Source organism: Trichosurus vulpecula, chromosome 1 (assembly GCF_011100635.1).
Source record: "Trichosurus vulpecula isolate mTriVul1 chromosome 1, mTriVul1.pri, whole genome shotgun sequence".
In the NCBI taxonomy this organism is placed as follows: domain Eukaryota; kingdom Metazoa; phylum Chordata; class Mammalia; order Diprotodontia; family Phalangeridae; genus Trichosurus; species Trichosurus vulpecula.
Genome location: NC_050573.1, coordinates 344093681 through 344114918, shown reverse-complemented (window position 1 = coordinate 344114918; position 21238 = coordinate 344093681). Strand labels below are relative to the sequence as shown.

General features: G+C 42.4%; 1 protein-coding gene across 1 annotated transcript in view; it reads left to right on the top strand.

Annotated features, from left to right (window-relative positions):
- Positions 1–4911: 4911 nt before the first annotated feature.
- The window catches only part of ANKRD33B (ankyrin repeat domain 33B), a 112979-nt gene continuing 96652 nt past the window's right edge, over positions 4912–21238 (top strand). Inside the window, exon 1 of the mRNA XM_036741008.1 lies at positions 4912–5340. Coding sequence (XP_036596903.1) covers positions 4912–5340 — 429 coding nt within the window. The remainder of the gene's footprint in view (positions 5341–21238) is intronic.

Sequence of the window (21238 nt, the reverse complement as noted above, 5' to 3'; positions counted from 1 at the left end):
AAACATAAGAATCAAGAGAAGCATGAAAAGGTAATCAAGAAACGGAAATTGCAAGGGACTTACTAAAGTTGAACTGTTTTGTTTACATTCCTACATGGAAAGAGGACACGGATGATTCATGAGACCTCAGTATTAGGGTAGCTGAAGGGAATATGCATATACATATATATATATATGTTTATGTATATATATATAAGTGAATGTGTATGTATGTATATATCTATGTGTATATATATGTGTGACACAGGGTGAGTTGAAGATGAAGGGAAGATATCTAAAAGAAATAAAATGAAATTAAGGGATGAGAGAGCATCATACTGAGAGAGGGAGACAGGGAGAGATAGAATGGGGTGGATTATCTCACATAAAGGTGGCAAGAGGAAGCAGTTCTGTGGGAGGAGCGGAGAGGGCAGGTGAGGGGGGAAAGAGTGAACCTTGCGCTCATCAGATTTGGCCTGAGGAATGAATAGCATACATACTTAGTTGTGTATCTTACCCCACAGGAAAGAAGAGGGAGGAAGAAAAAAAAAATAAAAGGGGGGGGATGATGGAGGGGAGGGCAGATGGGGGTGAAGGTGATCAAAAACAAACACTTTGGAAAGGGGACAGGGTCAAGGGAGAAAATTCAATAAAGCGGGATGGGTTGGGAAGGAGAAAAATGTAGTTAGTCTTTTACAACATGAGTATTATGGAAGGGTTATACATAATGATACACATGTGGCCTAGGTTGAATTGCTCGACTTCTTAGGGAGGGTGGGTGGGAAGGGAAGAGGGGAGAGAATTTGGAACTCAAAGTTTTAAAATCAGATGTTCAAAAACAAACAAAAAAAAAAGTTTTTGCATGCAATTAAAAAATAAGATACACAGGCAATGGGTCGTAGAAATTTATCTTGCCCTACAAGAAAGGAAGGGAAAAGGAGATGAGAGGGGAGGGGGGTGATAGAGGGGAGGGCTGACTGGGGAACAGGGCAACCAGAATATACGCCATCTTGGAGGGGGGGGGGAGGGTAGAAATGGGGAGAAAATTTGTAATTCAAACTATTGTGAAAATCAATGCTGAAACCTAAATATGTCAAATAAATTTAAATTAAAAAAAAAATAAAGAAAAGCAGATCAAAGAATTTATGCTAGCAGCTCTCCTGTGTGCTGGCGTTATTGGCCTTACACAGCCACAGCAGCAGCAAGCAACTTTGTCGTTACAAATATCTCTTACACTCATCCCATTTTATGTACTCAGCCATCACCCTAGTTCAGGTTCACATTACCTCTGTTCTGAACTAAAGCAATAGCCTCATATAATCTCCCTGCCTCAAATCTCTCCCTGCTTCAATCTATCCTCCACATAGTTAAGAAAATGATTTGTCCAGGTGACCATATCATCCCCTGATTCTCAACAAGCTTCTATGGCTCCCTATTATGTCTAGTATCCATTATAATCTCTTTTATTTGGCATTTAAACTTCTTCATACCCTGTCCTCATCCTATCTTTCCACCCTTATTCCACATTACTCTTGTCCATAGAATCTACAGTCTAGTCATTCTGCTTTCTTTTCTGGAAGCAATTGGGGTTAAGTGACTTGCCCAGGGTCACATAGCCACCAAGAGTCAGAGGCTGGATTTGAACTCAGGTCCTCCTGATTCCAGGATGGGTGCTCTATCCACTATGCCACCTAGCTGCCCCCATCCTGACTTTCGTGTACTCCATGTCCCATTTCTGTGCCTTAAATATTCTCTCTCCCCCCTTCCCCTTACTGTGCTTTTTAGAGTCCCTAATTTCTTTCAAGATTCAGTTCAAATAACACTTTCTGCATTAGGCCTTTCCTGGTCTTGTAGCTGCAAGTACCTTCTCCCATCCCCAAGAAGACTGTACCTCGTTTTCATGCATTTTGTATTTGCCACCTCCATTCCATGTGGCAAAGGACTCTGCTCCTGTGACTGAGCTCTGAAAAGTGATAGCACTTCATTTTCCCTAGAACCAGGCCTCCATGCCACTTCTCTGACATTTCCACCCCATTTCACTAAGGCCATATCACCCCCACCCCTTTATTTGTTGTCTTCTCCATTTAGAATGGGAGCTCTGAGACAGGTAGGTGGCACAGTGAGTAGAGCACAGGCCCTGGCATCAGGAGGACCTGAGTTCAAATCTGGCCTCAGACACTTGATACACTTACTAGCTGTGTGACCTTGGGCAAGTCACTTAACCCCTGACTTCCCCCCCCCTCCAAAACAAAAACAAAAAAAGAATGTAAGCTCCTTGAGGGCAGAAATGGTCTTGTTTGCTTGATTTATATCCCTGGTCCTTAAATAGGGACTTAATCGCTTTGTTGGTCTGTCTCTTACCTAGGAGCATGTTAAATGCTCTTGTTAAAATATAAGATCTTGAGGACTGGAATTGTTTTCCTTTTGTCTTCACATCCCTAGTACCTACCACAATGCCTGGCATGTAGAAAGAGCATAATAGATACTTTTTTTTTCCCAGTAAGTTCTTGTTGATAGATATGTACACCGGGGCAATTTTGAGTGACTCTTGGTACATTGGAAAATGTGCTGGATTTAGTAAAACTCTGGCTATGAGATCACCTAGGAGAACCTGCTCTGTTTAGCTCTAGATCCTGCCCTAGGGCCTCATGGTTCTGACTGGTGAGTGACAGATGTAATCCTTTTATCTGGGCATGCCAGCAGCCATACTACACTTTACTATCTCTTCCCTGAAACCTCCACCTTTCTTCTTGCCTTTCCTTGTCCTGATTCTTCTGGTTCCGGAGCCATAATCAAGTCAATAGTATTAGGAAAAGTGTGGTGATCTATTCTTCCAACAGCTCTACTCACCATTCCAGAAACTTTACAAATACCTCTCTAAGGCAAGATTCCAACTCTTTCAGTTTATCTGTATCCCTAGCATTTTAACACTTGGTACCCAGTAAGAGGTTAATAAATACTTTTACCATTCATTCATTCTTTCTTTCATTTTATGCATAGATTTGGGGCACTTTACTTAATCTCTCCAGGCCTTAATTTTCTTGTCTATAAAATGAGGGGGCTGCACCTTGCACCTTGAAGTTCCATCAAACTAAATTTATGAGTCATTTTTTTCTTGGGGAGGCCCAGATTAGGCTGTAGTTTCCACTCTGTTCTCAGACAGATCTTTGCAGTAGAAAACTCACCAAAGAAAGATGATTTCCTCACCAGTCTTCTCTTCTGTCCCACAATCTAACATTGTACGTAGAAGTTACTTTCACTCCCTTTCCCTTAGACTCTATTTCTGAAAGGCCGTTTTCTCTTCCCTCTTCCATTTCTTCATGCGCTTTTTTCCAAGTAGGTTGCTACTTCTTTCTCATCTTCGAAGACAAGTAGAGGAGGGGCATTTCTTGGCACCGTTGCTGCTACTTCACTCAAGGCTAGAGAGTACACATCTGTTGGCTATCTCCAGCCTTTCCTTCACCCCTGCCTCTAAGAACTGCTCTGTATTTGATTTTGTTCATTTTCTGACTCTATTGCTTTGCATTTTGTAGGGTTACTCGGGCCTTACATACAAGGCAGTCCCAAAGGGTTAATAATTTAGGGGATTGCCAGCTTTAAAGAGAGCTTGTTTACCTACCAGTCATGCTCAATTACCATCTAGCAGAGTAACGGGGATTTAAAGTGGACTATTTAAGGCTGATCCGCGGTATTTTCCGCTCCCTATTATCAATCCTTTTTTCTTCATGTACTTTTAATGAATACATGATCTTAAAGAGGAAGAGGACAGAAGGTGAGTGAGTTCATTCAGGAAGATACGGGCTGTTGTCATGACTCCGGGATCCCAGGGGTGGAGAGAAAATGGACTCAGAGTATCTGATTAAGCGAAAGAAAGTACCTACGGAGACTCTTTTTTCAAACGGTCCCAGGGAGAATTGTATTGAATCAGCGGCAGGACCCGAAGGGATCAGATGTTTGACACAGGAAAACCAAGCTGCGTTTTGCTTAACTTTGGATGTGGGAGGGGGCGTGCATTCTTTAGACTTAGGATCACAGAGAAGAATGCGGTTATTTATTTCTGCTTTCTTTCTCTCCGCTGGAAACTCGCCTGAGGATTCCCAAAGTGCGAAAGCTGGAGCTGGCACCAGTGGCGCATCCTCCCAGACTAGGCTCTTGCTCAGGGCTCTTACTGCCAGAAGTGGGTGGGGCGGGTAGTAACCCCAGCCCGGGCCGCCGGGAGCCCCACCTGTTTCTTTTTCAGCTGCAGCCAGGGGCTCCCTTCTGGGCCACACCTCCCTTTGGTTGGAGAAGTTAATCCCCGCGGATTTCTAGAACTGGAGGAAGGGAAAGAGCAGCCTGCCGCGGGTCAGTCGAACAGCCAAGCCAGCCCTCTGCACAGAACGCACAGCTTGGTGAGTTGCCCAGCGTGAATTCCCGTGAACTGCGCTCCACGCGGGGCTGCCCCGGCGCCCGCCCCCTGTCTCTGCCTGCGCCTGGGACGCCTGGAAACCCCCTGCCGTTCCTCCAGAGCTCCGCTGAGGCTCCGCGTTTGCAGCTTCGTACTTTTTTTGGCCAAGTGAAAAGAGATAGTCTTTAGTTTCCGGCAAGGCGGAGTCTAGAGGGAGAATCTGCTCTTTTTTAAAACGTGTTTTTCGGGGGATGGGGAAGAGCGGTGAGTGGAAGTGGGAGAAAACGCTCCCCCGGATACACGCTCGCCTTGGTCCATAGCCTCAGGGGACCGCAAACCGGGGCGGTGCAGCGTGGGGCGCCCGACTCGCTTGGAGAGCTCCTCAGGCTAGGAGAGGTGAGAGCGCGCGAGGAGCCGCCGCAGCACGCCTCGTCCCGCAGAAGGGCTGCTCTCCCCTAGCTCCCTCATCCCCGCCCCCGCTGGCCTCGCTGGCTCCCTCGTACCCAGCCCACGCCGCCCGAGGCTGAGCGGGGCGGGGCGCCAGCATGGGGCTGCTGTCGGGGGACTGCCAGGAAGGAGGCGGCGGCCGCGGCAACGGGGAGCAGCCGGCCAGCCCGGGATGCGTCGCGGAGGAGGAGTCCTTCCCGGCCTTGAAAGCCGGAGAGGAGAAGGAGGACGAGGGGGCGGAAGAAGACTACGAGGAGTATGTGGACTTTTCCATCCTGCCTGACGCTCGCAGCATTGCCTCCGACGACTCCTTCTACCCGTCCGACGGGGAGGACGGCTGGCTGGAGCCGAGCGAGCCCGAGTCCTGGTGCTCCTCGGAGGCGGAGGACCACGCGGACGATGGGGCCATCCCGGAGGAGGTGTCCCTCTTCCGTGCGGCGAGCACCAACAACGTGGGGCTCCTGAGAGCGCTCATCCGCCGGGGACCTAGCGCTGAGGAGGTGCAGGAGACCGACCGCAACAGCCGGGTAAGAGCGAGAGAATTGGGTGACCTTTTGTGTCTGTGTCTGTGTCCGTGTCCGTGTCCGTGTGTGTGTCTGTCTGCACCTGGACCTACCTCACAGCGTCAAGCTCCCTCCCTGGGATTACCCTCTACACTCTTCCTTTCCTTACACCCACCGGACTCACCTTCCCTCTCTGCCTGTCCACTCGCTGCCCTATCCCTCCTTCGCCCGCCTCCAGCCAATCACAGCAGCTTTACCCCGCAACAAACAGATCCCGCTCGACGCCCTCTGCTCGTTAGCTGGACCGCCGGCTTTTCTCCTTGCACCAAGCCTACCACACTGTTTTACTGCCTCCCTGGGCCGCGAAACACGTTATCTGCTCATCCTTTTCTCGAGAGCTGCAGATAAAGTCCATTTTTAGCACGGTTTGCCCTAGCACATCCCAACCCAGTTTACAAGTTCCTTCCACACTGCTTCTACCAGTTTCGAAAACCTTGGCCCCTCGTGCACTCAGCCTCACTTCAGACCTACTTCTTTCATACCCAGCTGATAAAGTGACATACCCAATTTCTGCTGTAGCGAGAGCCCTCCCAGTGCCTCATCCTAAAATTAAACTTGTTTCATTACCAATGCCTAAGGAAGCATAATTGCATATTTCCAATCTAACCCTCCCCCTACCAACCAAGAGTGGGAATTACCTTCCTGCTGTTGTTATACCAGTAACACCTAAAGAACCGCCCAAAATTCATTTAAACTCCAGGTTTAGAGGCAGAGGAGTAGAGTGGAAATAAATCAGTCAGCAACATTTATGTGCTTAATATATGCCAGGTCTTCTGCTAAAGACTAGGGACAGGAAAAGAAGAAAGGAAGGGAAAGAAGAAAACAAGTGTTCTCTCAAGGAGCTTACATTCTAATAGGGATGTAGCATAAATAATTAACATAAAAACATGCAAGTTAGAGAGGAAAGAGGACTTGGACCTAGGTGAGATGGCTGTGAGTTTGATAATTAGGTGTCTGATAACTATTTGCAGGTCCTTTAACCTCATAGAGAGTCAGTTACCTCATCCATAAAACAGAAACAATCAAGAGAAGTGATGTATGTAAGAGACTTCCCTAACTTTGAAGTGTTCTGCAAATGCCAGTGTTCTGCAACTGAGGTAGTATTTCATAGCTAAGCTTACCCAGTCCAGCACTCTCATAGTTACTTCTGTAGGCAGAGCATTTTTTCCCTCAGAAATTTTCAATCTTTTCCCCCCTTTTCAAGTCCTTCACATACACTGATAGCCTCCAGTCCAGGATAAAAATTTCCACATTCAGCTCTTACAATTAAGGTACTTTTCCTTCTTTCCTTAAACTGTTTATTTCAATTGCTTTCATAACCATCTGGTTTTTCAATAAGGCAAGAGGAATACTCTTTTACAATCATTCAGTCAGTCTGAATTTTTACTGAGGTATCTGTGATAGGCTCTATTCAGGATAGGAGAGTTAAGAATTGTTTTGTGCCCTTAATGATCCATTTGGGGAAGAAAATACTAAAGTGAAATCATTATTGAACAGTAAAAGACTATATAAATTTAAGTGCTAAATTATGTTGCATATTATTTTGCTAAATGCCATAGGAGTTCAGAGAAGAAAGATCAAAGAGATTTGATAGTCATGGATGGCTTCCTGGCTTCAAGTGAGAGGAGTTGGAGCTTATTGGGTAATAGAATCACTTTAGGGTCTTAGGGATTATTTAAATCCCATATTTTATTATCATCTGTAGTTGGTAGACTGCTTTATAATTATTGTCATGAGAAGTAATCCTTACAATATTGAGAATCTTATAGGTTTGGCTAATATTGCTGTCCTCAATTAGAGAAGGGAAATCTCTTCCGTGAGTGCCTCATTACTTGAGAGGTTGATTTTTGACCCCTAGTTACTCATCCACTTTAGATACCCCACGCAGGTGTTACTTAGTGTCTTGTTTATATAGCCTGAGCTTGTTGGGTGAGATTTTCCTGAGATTTATTCAAGATCATGGCTCTTCTTTACAAATTTATGCCTTGTTTCTACACTTAAAAACATAAAATCACAGAGTTTTACAGTTGGAAGTAACCTCAGGGGGCTTCTGCTGCAACCCATACTTAAAGCATATTGTTGTTTAGTCATGTCTGACTCTTCATGATCCCATGGACCACATAGATACTGGATATATGGATACAAACCAGTGGAGTGGTTTTGTTATGCCCCGCCCCCCCTCCAGTTTCTCCATCTTGCCCCAGCTCACCCCACTGTTTTTACTCCCACCTCCACGGACCCCACTGTTTGTACTCCCATCTCCACAGACCCCACTGTTTGTGTTCCCTTCTCCACAGAAATAATCCTGCCTCAGCTTGTCCTACTGTTTGTGTCCCCATCTCCACGGAAATCTAATTGTGTTCTTTCCCTTTAAATACTCTTTCTCTCCCTTTGCTCAGGGCTGTTCGATTTGAGTAGTTACTCCGAACAGTCCGGTGCTTCATTAAATCCACGTCTAAATTTATATCTGGGTCTCGCTCACTTTTTTTCGGCACAACAGTTTGCCATTTCTGCCTCCAGTGGATTAAGACAAACAGAGGTTAAGTGACTTGCCCACGGTCACCCTGCTAGTAAGCGCCTGAGGTAGGAGGATTTCAATTCAGTTCTTCCTGACTTCAGTCTCAGTGGTCTATCCATTGGGCCACCTAGCTACCTCTTCAGGGATATACCAGTGGTCATCCAGCTCCTTCCATAAGAGGCTGATCTGGGAGTTAGGAAGACTGGGTTCAAATTCTGCCTCTGACAATTAACTAGCTGTGTGATCCCAGGCAAATCTTACCCTCTCTGTCTCAATATCTTCATCTCTAAAAATGAAGAGGTTGACTTAAATAGCCTCTTAGGTCCCTTCCATCTTTAAATCTATGATCATATGAACCTAGTGCCTTCCAATACATACTATTTCACTTCTTCATCTTTCTAATTGTTTTTTTCCCCCTGACATTAAGCCTAAATTTTCCTCTTTGCAACTTCCATCTGTCATAGAAGCATTGTGCTAAACACTGGGTATAGAATACTAAGCTAAGAGGGTTTTTGCCCACAAAGAGCTTACTTTCTAAAGGAAGAAACTTTGTCACTCTCTGGGATGGTCCTAGAGGAACCTTTTGTTATGGAAAATTATAGGTGTGGGTGGTGGCTGCTAGTGAGGTAAGTAAGGCTGGGAAGTGCAGGGGCTTTCCTGAAATAGTGTTTCCCGAGAGGCAATCACCAATCAGGGTGACTGCCCTTTAAATTTTTGAACTTAGCTTTCTTATTCCCTATGGGCCTTATATAGCTTAACTTCCCAATTCCATCAGCTGATCCGTATATGAAAGGACCCAAAAGGCCTTTCACCATTCTAGTTGCTGGCCTTTGAATGAACCCTCAATGGCTTTTCAGCATCCTTCTTAAGTGTGGTGCTCAAAAATGAATGAATGGGATGTTCCAGATATGGACTGACCAGGCACTGTACCTAGGGACTGTTTCACCTTATTCTTGTAAGCTGTGCTTCTCAGTGTAGCCCAAAGTCGCATTAGTTTTTTGGCTGCCACAGCGCAATGCTGACTCATTTTGTGCTTGATTTCAATCAAACCCATGAGATCTTTTTCAGACAAACTGTTGTCTAATCATATGCCCATCCCCTATCATAAGCGTGTGAAGTTTTTTTTTTGTTTTTTTTTTCCCAAATATGCTATTTATTTTTTTGTTTTTCTACATCTATTTTTAAAAGTTTGAGTTCCAAATTCTCTCCCCTCTTCCCTTCCCACCCACCCTCCCTAAGAAGTCAAGCAATTCAGCATCGGCCACATGCGTATCATTATGTATAACCCTTCCACAATACTCGTGTTGTGAAAGACTAACTATGTTTTGCTCCTTCCTAACTTATCCCCCTTTATTGAATTTTCTCCCTTGACACTGTCCCTTTTCGAAAGTGTTTGTTTTTGATTACCTCCTCCCCCATCTGCCCTCCCTTCTATCATCCCCCCCCCTTTTTTTTATCTTCTTTCTCCTTCTTCCCTGTGGGGTAAGATACCCAATTGAGTATGTATGGTATTCCCTCTTCAGGTCAAATCTGATGAGAGCAAGATTCACTCATTCCCCCTCACCTGCCTTCTTTTCTCTTCCTACAGAACTGCTTTTTCTTGCCACTTTTATGCGAGATAATTTACCCCATTCTGTCTCTCCCTTTCTCCCTCTCTCAATATATTCCTCTCTCATCCCTTAATTTGATTTTATTTCTTTTAGATATCTTCCCCTCATCTTCAACTCACCCTGTGCCTGTTCTCTCTCTCTCTCTCTCTCTACATATATATACACATACATATATACATACATACACACTCACATATACATATATATCTATATATCTATATCTATATATCTATATATCTATATCTATATATATATATGCATATTCCCTTCAGCTACCCTAATACTGAGGTCTCATGAGTCATACATATCATCTTTCCATGTAGGAATATAAACAAAACAGTTCAACTTTAGTAAGTCCCTTGCAATTTCTTTTTCTTGTTCTTTTTCTTGATTACCTTTTCATGCTTCTCTTGATTCTTGTGTTTGAAAGTCAGATTTTGTATTCAGCTCTGGTTTTTTCACTGAGAAAGCTTGAAAGTCCTCTATTTTATTGAAATTCCATATTTTGCCTTGGAGCATGATACTCAGTTTTGCTGGGTAGGTGATTCTTGGTTTTAATCCTAGCTCCATGGACCTCCAGAATATCGCATTCCAAGCCCTTCAGTCTCTTAATGTAGAAGCTGCTAGATCTTGGGTTATTCTCATTGTGTTTCCACAATACTCAAATTATTTCTTTCTGACTGCTTGCAATATTTTCTCCTTGACCGGGGAGCTCTGAAATTTGGCGACAACATTCCTAGGAGATTTCTTTTTGGGATCTATTTGAGGAGGCGATCAATGGATTCTTTCAATTTCTATTTTGCCCTGTGGCTCTAGAATATTAGGGCAGTTCTCCTTGATAATTTCTTCTAGGCTCTTTTTTTGATCTTGGCTTTCAGGTAGTCCAATAATTTTAAAATTATCTCTCCTGGATCTATTTTCCAGGTCAGTGGTTTTTCCAATGAGATATTTCACATTGTCTTCCATTTTTTCATTCCTTGGTTCTCTTTTATAATATCTTGATTTCTCATCAAGTCACTAGCTCCAATCTCATTTTTAAGGTAGTATTTTCTTCAGTGGTCTTTTGGACCTCCTTTTTCATTTGGGTAATTCTGCCTTTCAAGGCATTCTTCTCCTCATTGCCTTTTTGGAGCTCTTTTGCCATTTGAGTTAGTCTAATTTTTTAAGGTGTTGTTTCCTTCAGTATATTTTTCAGTATTTTTTTGGGTCTCCTTTAGCAAGTCATTGACTTGTTTTTCATGGTTTTCTCACATCCTTCTCATTTCTTTTCCCAATTTTTCCTCTACTTCTCTAACTTGCTTTTCCAAATCCTTTTTGAGCTCTTCCATGGCCTGGGACCAGTTCATGTTTTTCTTGGAGGCTTTTGGTGTAGGCTCTTTGACTTTGTTAACTTCTTCTGTCTGTATGTTTTGGTCTTCTTTGTCACCAAAGAAAGAATCCAAAGTCTGAGACTGAATCTGGATGTGTTTTCGCTGCCTGGCCATGTTGCCAGTCAACTTACTTTTAACCCTTGAGTTTTTCATTGGGGTATGACTGCTTGTAGAGTAAAGAGTTCTATGTTCCAAGCTTGGGGGGATGCGCCAGCTCTGCCACACCAGCATTCCTCCTTCCCCAAGAACCCCCAACCCGGACTGGGCTTAGATCTAAAGCAGGCTCTTCACCCCTGCTCTGATCTGCCACTTAATTCCTCCCACCTGGTGGGCCTGGGGCTGGAAACAACTGCAGCTGTAGTTCTGTAGCTGCCTCCCCCACCAGCTGAATCACAAACTCTGTCCCCCTGTCCCCAGCAGCTGTTGTCTTTGGTGTTTCTGGGTTGAGAAGTCTGGTAACTGCTGCAGCTCACTGATTCAGGGCGCTAGGGCGGCCCCTGGTCTGGTTGGTCCGCACCGCCCACACTGGGCTCTGCTCTGCTTTACTCCACTCCACCCCGCTCCCAGCTCCATGCTTGATAGACCTTACCCAGAGACCATCCAGGCTGTCCTGGGCTAGAGCCCTGCTTCCCTCTGCTATTTTGTGGGTTCTGCAGTTCTTCTCTGTTGTCTTTGGTGTTTGTGGGTTGAGAAGTCTGGCAACTGCCACAGCTCACTGATTCAGGGTGCTAGGGCCTGCTCCGCGGGGCTCCTGGTCTGGTTGGTCTGTGGGGCCCGTGCTGGGCGCTGGGCTCTGCTCCCAGCTCTGTGAGCGACCTCACGCAGCAACCATCCAGGCTGTCCTGGGCTGGAGCCCTGCTTCCCTCTGTTCTTTTGTGGGTTCTGCTGTTCTGGAATTGGTTCAGAGCCATTTTTTATAGGTTTTTGGAGGGACTTGGTGGGGAGCTCACGCTAGTCCCTGCTTTCCAGCTGCCATCTTGGCTCCGCCCCCCCCCTCCCATCCTGAAGTTTTTTTTTTTAACCCAAGTTCAAGACAGTTATTCCTATTGAATTTTGTCTCAGTACCTGGTCAACAAACTTTTTAGGAGACTGTCACCCAATGTAATGTATTCACTGTCCTTACTAGTTTTTTGTCAGTTATAAATTCACTATAAAAATTAAATTGCACAGGGCCAAACACAGATTCCTGGGACATTCCACTGAGACCTGCTTACTTGACATTGAATTATTAATGACTCCTCTTTGAGTCTAGTTATTCAAGCAGTTCCACATCCATTTAATTATGATTATTATCTAGTACATAGCTTCATCTTTTCCCTAAATAATAGTAAAAGACACTTTGTCAACTACATCTGTAGCACTTTCTTTATCATTAAAAAAAGGAAATAAGGCTAGGCTGGCATCAATCAACAAACATTTTTATAAAACACCTATTATGTGCCAAAACTTTATACTGGGTTGTAGGGATACAGAGACAAAAATGGAACAGTGCATGCCTTAAAGGACCTTGTATCTTATATGTATATATATACACACACATATAATGCATGCATAGGAAAGTGAATATAAGATAATTTGGGGGGGAAGAAAGTAGCAGTTGTGGGGTATCAGGATTGTTCTTTTGTGTGAAGTGATGGTTAAGCTTAGTTTGAAGGAATCTAGGGATCCTAACAAGTGAAGGGGTGTGTGTGTGTGTGTGTGTGTGTGTGTGTGTGTAATGGAAAGTTGTATGTCAGGGACAGCCAGAGGCCAGAGTGGCTGGACTATAGACTGTAGAACGCAAAATGGGAATGGGCAAGTCTTCCTTCTCTCTGTTGTTCAGTTCTCTACCTGATTTGATCCTTATCTTTCTCCATCCTACTTTTTTGTTGCTTTTAGCTTTCTTTGATAGTATATTGGAACCAGGTTGTGATGGGGTTTAAATGCCAAACAAAGGCATTATCCATAAAATAAAAGGGATCCACTTAAGCTTATTGAATAGAGGAGTGACGTAGTCAGAGCTATGATTTAGGAGAACCATTTTGTAAGCCCAGTGTAGGGGAGATAATTGAGGCAGAGAGACCAGTTGGGAAGTTATTACAATAGCCCACCTAAGAAGATTAGACCTTTAATTAGGGTAGGTTGAGTAGAGAGAATGGGATGGAAACAGGAAGTTTCCAGAAAGTAAAATCAGCAACTTGGCTACTGAACAGTTGTGACTGGGGGGAAGAATGAGGAGCCAAGAGTGACTTCATGGTTTTGAAACTTGGGCGACTAGATGGATGGTGATGATGAGGTTAAAGAGAAATGCTGAGGTAGCGAACCATATGTTTTTAGGGGTACTCGAGACCCCAAACACCAACGTGCCAGGTCCTGCCAAATGAATTCAACTCAAGCCTTCTCAGCCAGGGAAAAAGACAGTTTATTAAAGATTTGCCATATTGGGTTGTCTTAAGAAATCTTACCCTTTGTGATACTTGTTTTCACAAGCCTGCCAGATTCAATCTACTGAGCTAGATTGAATCTGAACCCCTTCATGGAGGCAAGATGGAGATTCTATACAGAAAGATTGTGGGAGGGATCTAGGTCAAGTAGTCTGGGGTGACTAGAGGAGGGGTTTAGGGAGGGTCTTGAGGAGGAGTCTCAGGAGGATCTTGATGAGACTGGGGTGACTAGAGGTCAGGACTCCAGGAAATCAGAGAGTTGGGATTTTGATGGGATCTAGGGTGATAAGCACTGGACAATAGAGGGCTAGGCCAGGTAGAGATTTGGGCCTAGATAATCTCAGGCTTATGGCCTCAGGGGAAGGCCAGATCTAGTGGGAAGATTCAAGGGGGTTCTCAGAGACTGTGCACCATCAGGTTCAAGGGGGTTCCCAGAGACTACCCTCATCAGTGATATCCTGGATAGAAAGATTGACATTGGGAAGAAGATTGGGATTGGGTGGGGGTGGGAGGGGCATCATTAAATTCTGTTTTGGACATGTGGAGTTTGAGATTCTTAGGAAACTTCCAGTAGGCTGTTGGTTATTCAGGACTGGAGCTCATAAGAGAACACACTTGGATACATACATAGCTCTGGGCGTCATTTGCACAGCTATTATAGGTCAATAAGCATTTATTAATCTCTTAATATGAGCTAGGTATTGTGTAAGGCTCCAAGGATATTGATATTATAAGCAAGAAGAAAGACAGCTCCTGCCCTCAAGGAACTTAAAGTCTCAAGAGGAAAGACAACACTTAAAGGGAGCTGCAGGAGAGAGGAGGGGCAAGCAGGGTGGTACTGTGCAGAGAATGGAGTATGCTAGGAGCTCACCAATAGGAGGAAGTGTCAGCAGAGGTCAAGGAAGAAGACAGCTGAGTCCCAGTGGTAAGATCTTGAGAATGGAGGATGGCTAGTCTGAGACCTTCTCCAGAAGTTCTAAACTCACCAGTGGGAGAAGGGAGCTACAGTGGTGGAGATGATCTTAAGAGGGTACAAGAAGAGAAAGCAGCCCAGGAAGGACCCTTGGAGTATATGCATAGTTAGGGGTTAGGACATGAATAATGATTCAGCAGAGGAGTGGTCAGACAGGTAGGAAAAGAACCAAAAGCCTGGAGAAATGAGAATATTTTGGAAAAGACGATAGAAAGAGTGGTCAGTAGTATCAAATGCTGTCTAACCCTGGAACTTCCTTAGTATCTGAGGCCTTCTCATCTTATGATATCCCTCCCTGTACCATTTTCCATAGGCGCTTGGAGGGACCTAGGTGGGAGCTCACGCAAGTCCCTGCTTTCCAGCCACCTTCTTGGCTCGGCCCTGCCAACAGTTTCAGTTAAGTCAAGTCAGAAGCCAGATTTCAAGTGGTTCAGAAATGAGTGCTGAGGCAGAAAGTAGAGGATGATGGCTTTAGAAGATAATGCTACAGTTAAGTGAAGGTTTTTTAAGCATGCGGGAGACCTAGGTATACTTTTAGAGCAACGATGAAGCAGTAAATCTAAAATGAAAGATAGAGGGGCGAGATTGCGGGGGCAGTTTTCTAAAAGAATTAGATAGGATGGGAATGAGGCTATCAATAGAAGGGTTGGCAAGGAGAATGGCCACCTCTCCACCTGATATTGGGTTAAAGGAGAAGAGAATGGGAAATGAGGTTAAAGGGTTTTGATAATGTAGATTAAAGAAGAGAGAGCTCTTGGCAAATAACCTAAGAATGAGGCAAGGGCCCCAACTGAGAGGGTTGTCTGTGATCAGTCATTCAGTAAATATTTTTTTATGGGTTTTCACTGCTAGGGATTGGGGGTAAAAATACAGTATTTGAATCCCTACTCCCGAAGGAGCATCCATTTTAACATGAAACCATGCTTCTTCTTTGTAATTACCATTAGATTTTAAAAAAAAAAGCACATCTAATCTCCCTTTAATGATGTGTTACACATTTTTTTAGGAAATGTATTCAAGTTCACTGGCCTATAGTTTTCAGAATCTGCTTTTCCTCACCTCTTTTTGAAAGTGTGCCTTTCCCTAGTTCTGTGGTATCTTGTTCTCCATGGTCTTTCAGTTTTATGGAAAGAAACTCAGGAATCATATTCATCAATTTCTTTAGCCTCTCAGGATATAGTTCATTTGGACTAAATGTTTTGAATTTACCAAAGGCAGCTTGCTGCTTTCTCACTATTTGCTTTCTTATCTTGGGTATCAACTCCTTGTTTTCTACGGGTTTTTTTTTTTCCATTTTTTTTCCTGTCATTTCCACTGTAAAGGTCATCCTTGGCAGAGTAAACAGCAGCAAAATGAGAATGGGCAATTCTCCCTTCTCTGTCAATTATTTCACCCACCTCAAGTTCTCTACCTGATTTGATTCTCCTTTTCCCTCGATATAGTTGTGTTTCTCCGTCCTATTTTTTTTTTTTGTTGCTTTTAGCTTTCTTTGACAGCCTCAGCTCATTCTGAGCCTTCACATTCCTTATTTTTATGAGGCTGTGCCATTTTTTTACAGGACTATTCCTCCTTTGTTACTTGCCCTTGCTTCCACTTTCTGTACATTATCTTTAAAAATAAAATCTAAGTTGATGAATTTTCTGTTAATCTTTATTGTTCTGATGAAGCCTTTCCCTCCTTCTTATTAGAATTTTTTTCCCTGTATCTTTAGAAGTTCATCTGGAGGGGTTTCCCATCTATTCCTCTTCCACTGTATCTATTCTCCCAAAATTTGGGGTACATTGTTTTCAGTTTTCTCTATTAAAAAAAAAACTGTAAGAGTATGGTCACCTCTCAAGGCTACCATAAATTTTACTCAAGCAACCGTTTCCTTGATTAATTCTTTCAGAATAGTATTTCTTCATGTTGGATCCTAAATGTTTTGAAGAATGAAATTCTAGTCAAGAAGCCCTGCTTTTGATGAAGAGAATTCCACCTGTCACGATGTACTCTGTCATGACTTTGGGCCAGGGGTGTGATCTACTTCATTAATTTCTCATCAATTTCTTCTTCCTGTCCAGGTGTTGGGTAGAATATTTTTATGACAAAATTGTTTCTGTTTTTCCCTTCATTGATTTCCTCACCATTGATTTCCTCTTATCATTGAACCTTAAGGACAATGGGACTGTCCATCCAACTTACAGTTGAAACCTCCTTTGTGTGTTGTCTCCATCATTAGGATGTAAACTTCCTAAAGGAGCGACCATCTTCACTTTCCTATTTGTATCTCTCTCACTTTGCACATAATAAGCTTTTAATAAATGCTTTTTGATTCATTCATTCTTAATATACAATTCTGCCCCCTTCTGCAACTCAGCCCCATTTACCTATCCTGTTTCTTTGGACCACGTTATACTTTTGCAGATTGCATCTGTATTTGTCTCATTCTGCTGAGTCTTTGACCGTTGAGGTCAAATGTGCATGCTTGTATCAGGACCACTAGTTCTTCAGTCTAGCAACAAGCATTTTTGAAGTGCTTAGTATGTGTTGGGCACTGTGCTGCAGATGTGTATACAAAAGTGAGACAGTCTCTGCTTTCACAGAGCCTTTCATTCTATGACAGTAAGATTTCTAAACCTATGAAGGGAACTATGGAGCCCTTGGGAGTAGATATTTCAGGGAATCCTAGAACTTGAATGGGGAAAAAAATTAGTATTTATTTTCACTGAAACTTAGCATTTCCTTAAATTAAGATTGGAAACAAGAAGCCGTTAGTCTGATAAAGGATCTATAGGCTTCACCTGTGGACTGCCAAGCAAAATGTAAGAAACCCTATAATAGGAGGAGTCAAGTTGCTTAATCTTTGGTCACTTTGAAGCCATTAGTTTTGGTTCTGATGCCTTCCATATCCTGTGAGCTTCTGGTGTTTAAGTTGTTATTCTCCCTTCATTGCTGGACGTGTATAGGCAGCTTTCTGCTCCTTCCATCCTTTTTATTATAAAACCTTTTCATCAAAGAAGTACATTCTTTTAAAAAAATTTTTCTTAAGAATTTGAAAATATCAGCAAAATGAACATCCATATATGAAGAATGGAGGGGAAAGGATTGTACTCTATGAAATGGTGATCCTTCTGTAAAACTTTTTTTTTTTAATAGAAGTTAAACTTAACATAGTACCAACCCTATTCTAAGCCCCCTTAGTAAGGATTTATTTTAGCTCTCTTCTGAAGATTTTTAAAATGTTTCATCGGTAGCCTAACTAGCAAGTAGCAGAATTTGGGTTCAAACCCAAGTCTTCTGACTCCAGATCTAGTACTGGTATACCCATGAGCTTCCTCTAAGGACAGATACATAGCATTTTAAAGGGAGGGAATAACAGAAGTAAAGGTATGTAGGTAGTAGTTAGCACAGGATTTGGTTAAAATATTCTGCAGAGTTCTCACCTAGTCAGATCACATCTAAAATACTCTGTTCAGTTCTAAGAACTACATTTTTAGGAAAGCATAATAATTGAAAGACTTAAGGGTCTTTATCCTGGAGAAGATAAGAATTGGGGAAGGAGAGAGAAGGGAATAAGTTAGCTTTCTCCCATCATTTGAGGGAGCAGAGATTAGATCTGGTCCCAGAGGGCAGACTTTAGGAACCATGAGCAGAAGAGGCAAAATTTAAGGAAGAACTTCTCAATATTTTTTGAGCTTATCCCTCAATGGAAGAGAGGGCTACCTAGGTAGGGTGATTTGTTTCCCCTTTTTGAAGGTCTTCCAGTGACAATTTGATCATCACCTGTGTATTTTGTAGAGTGGATTTTTGTTCAGACACAGATTAGATGGTTTCTGAGGTCCCTTGCAATTCTCAGGTTCTTTTTTTCTCTTTGATTCTGTATTAATTTTTAGTTTCCCCCCCTTTTTTGTACTAAGACATGAAATTCAAAATCATTTACTGATAGGTGGCTACTCTGATCAGATATTTTAAGCCTAAGGTTCTCTTTGGTAATAATAGATTGATTCAACAGTATCCTAGTAGGGGATTGTTTTTACTTAAAGTCTGGGTGACTGTCTGTAACAACAATGTTGCTAGCAGCTGCAGTGGAGGTCAAAGACCAACAACAAGGGCACACAGGAGGGCTGCTAGTGCAAGTTCTTCGATCTGCTTTTCTAAGGCAAGCAATTTTAAGGGGTTAACAGTCTCACCTTAATTAAACCTACATATATCATTCACTTAGTTCAGGGGAAAAAGTCAGTACCCTGAACTTCAGAGCAAATATAGAGAAAATATAAACAGATCAATAGACAGGTTTTTGTTTGATCAAGACATCACATACATAGTTAGCAGAAAGAGAAGCTCCAACATCTGGGCTTTTAAAACTGAGGGGGCTCTCTGACAGCTACCCAGAGTCTCATCACCAACGCTCTTCCAAAGAGTGTACCCCCAAAAGCAAATGCCAGCCTTAGCACATATACCCTGTTCAGGGCCCTGAGGGCTCAGCACCAACTTAGCAAAAAGGTGTAGGAAAGATCTTTAACCACTAGCACCACATCATATACATTGTTTCCAAGCAATGACTCTTGATTCAAACAAAGGCAAGATTCAATCAAAGACATCCTATTGCCTCAGTGCTGAGAAGCACTCCAAAACAAAAGACTACAAAAGGTCCCACTTTACCTGCCTGATTCAAATAAAGGCAAGACTCATTAAAGGTACTTGACTGCCTTAGCATTCCAAAAGAGAAAACAGTAAAAAGAAAAAAAAAGTCCCACCCTGCTTAACATTACACCATCATCAGATTTTCTTAAAAGTTATTTTAGGTTGGGGCAGCTAAATGGCCCTGGAGTCAGGAGGACCTGAATTCAAATCAGGCCTCAGACACCTGACATGCTTACTAGGTGTGTGACCTTGGGCAAGTTACTTAACCCCAATTACCTTGCCTTTCCCCGTACAAAAACAAAAGGAAAAAAATTAGTTCTGGAACATACCTTAAATAATAATTCACATTTAAGAACTGCAAAGCACCTTCATCATCACATCCCTATGAGATAGGTAATACAAGTAAGGATTTATTTTACAGATGAGGAAACCGAGGCTCTGACAGGTTGACTGATTTGTTCATGATCATACAATGAGTGAGTATCCTAGGTGGGATTGAAATCTGACTTTAGATACAGCACACTAGCATCCTATCAGTCATGAAACTGGGGATATTACCTTCCTCAGATGATATAATTAATCTCAGAACAGGAAATAAATGGTCTCCTAAGGCTAGGCTGATACTGACTAGACTGGCTGTTGTTCAGTAATATAATTGAGGAACATACTACAAAGTTCAAAAGAACTTGATCATAGAATGGGGGAAACTTAAAATGTTTTGAAGCCCAGAGGTAGTAAATATAGGTGAAAGATCTCTAAGAAACTTTCCTTGCCCCTTTTCCAGTAACCAGTTTTCTTTAGAAAAATAATTTAGGATTATTCTAAAGATGCTCATTGGTTCACATAACTCCATTCATTTAATTTATGAAATTGAATCTCAGTTGGTCTTCCTTGATCTGTTTAATGTTCAACTTGGAAAGGGTAAATAAATGTCTGCTTTGTTTTGTTTAAAGACTGTCTTCTTTCTACTACTCTTGTGAGTTGTAGACTATTGAGAGTGGTATGGTATATTATTTTCCTTTTAAAATATTAATGACTATAAAAAGAGCTGCATAATTTAGGATGTAAAATACAAATATTCTTCATATGATTTTCCAGTTAATTGGAAAGTATGCTTTGATGATATGTTTTAGAATTATATGGTTTCCCCCCTCCCTAACCCAGTGACATTAAAACATGTTATCCTCCCAGTCTTATTTGTCATCTTTCTTTTGCTCTTATGTTATTACCTGGAGTGCCTCTCCAGTCAAGTCAACAGAGAAATCACTCCTGGGAAAACACTGAAATCTGAGGGTGTGTAATTACTATTTTTATTGGTGTGGAAGAGTAATGCGAATGTCAGGTTTAGAGTTTGAACTGTTTAGGCCTAATTATTTTTAATTCAATAGAGTATTGCATTGCCTTTAAAATTTTCACCCTTGATGTAAGTTTAATTTCTAGTCCCTGAAGCAAAAATTTCCAAAGGCCCTTTATTTTATCATATTGCCCAAGAAAAATTCAGTCAGTTAACAGGCATTTATTAAGTGCCTGCTGTGTGCTAGGCACTATGGGGATACAAATACAAAGTAATGAAACAGTCCCTACTCATAAGAGGTTATAAAGAATGAATACTAAGAATAAAACAATTAAAAATAAATATAAAGTAACTAGATACCGAGGGAGTTTGAAACAGGTTGCCCATACTAATAGAGAGGATCAGGAAAGGCCTCACATAGAAGGTGGTATCTTGACAGAGGAGAGGGAATTCATTAGGGCATGGAGGACATCCAGAGGCAAGGCCAATTTGGCCGTATCAGAGTGCAGGAGGGAGAGTAACATACAATGAGGCTGTAAAAAATAGGTTACACAAAGTTTTCAAGGCCTCTAAAAACTAAATGGAGAGTTTCTATTTGATCTATGCACTCTGGGTGTATGATGAGAGTGTCCCCCTCTTTTCTTGGGCTCTACTCCATCATAATGACCAGTAGGTATAGCTGAGTTAAGATTTTTTTTTTTTATGCTTCATGAGAAAATTTGATTCTATACAGAATAACTAATAATACTTTCCTAACACAAATCCACTGTTCTTTTGTTTGTGTGCTCCTGCCTTCTTCAGGTTTTTGCTCTTTGTTAACTACCCGTCGTTATGGGGTAGGTGCTGTACAAACGTTGACTAAATATGGCTGTGATTCCTTATTACCATCTTTACTCCTCTTGCTTATGTCTCTGTTGCCTTTTGTAAGCATGTGATAGTGGGTATTTTTAGACTGTAAAGTCTTAGGGATGGTGTCAAATGAGTGGAAAGGGTTTGTTTAAGGAGTATGTTTTGGTTGTGCTGCCGAATTCATGGATAGAAAAGGGGATGA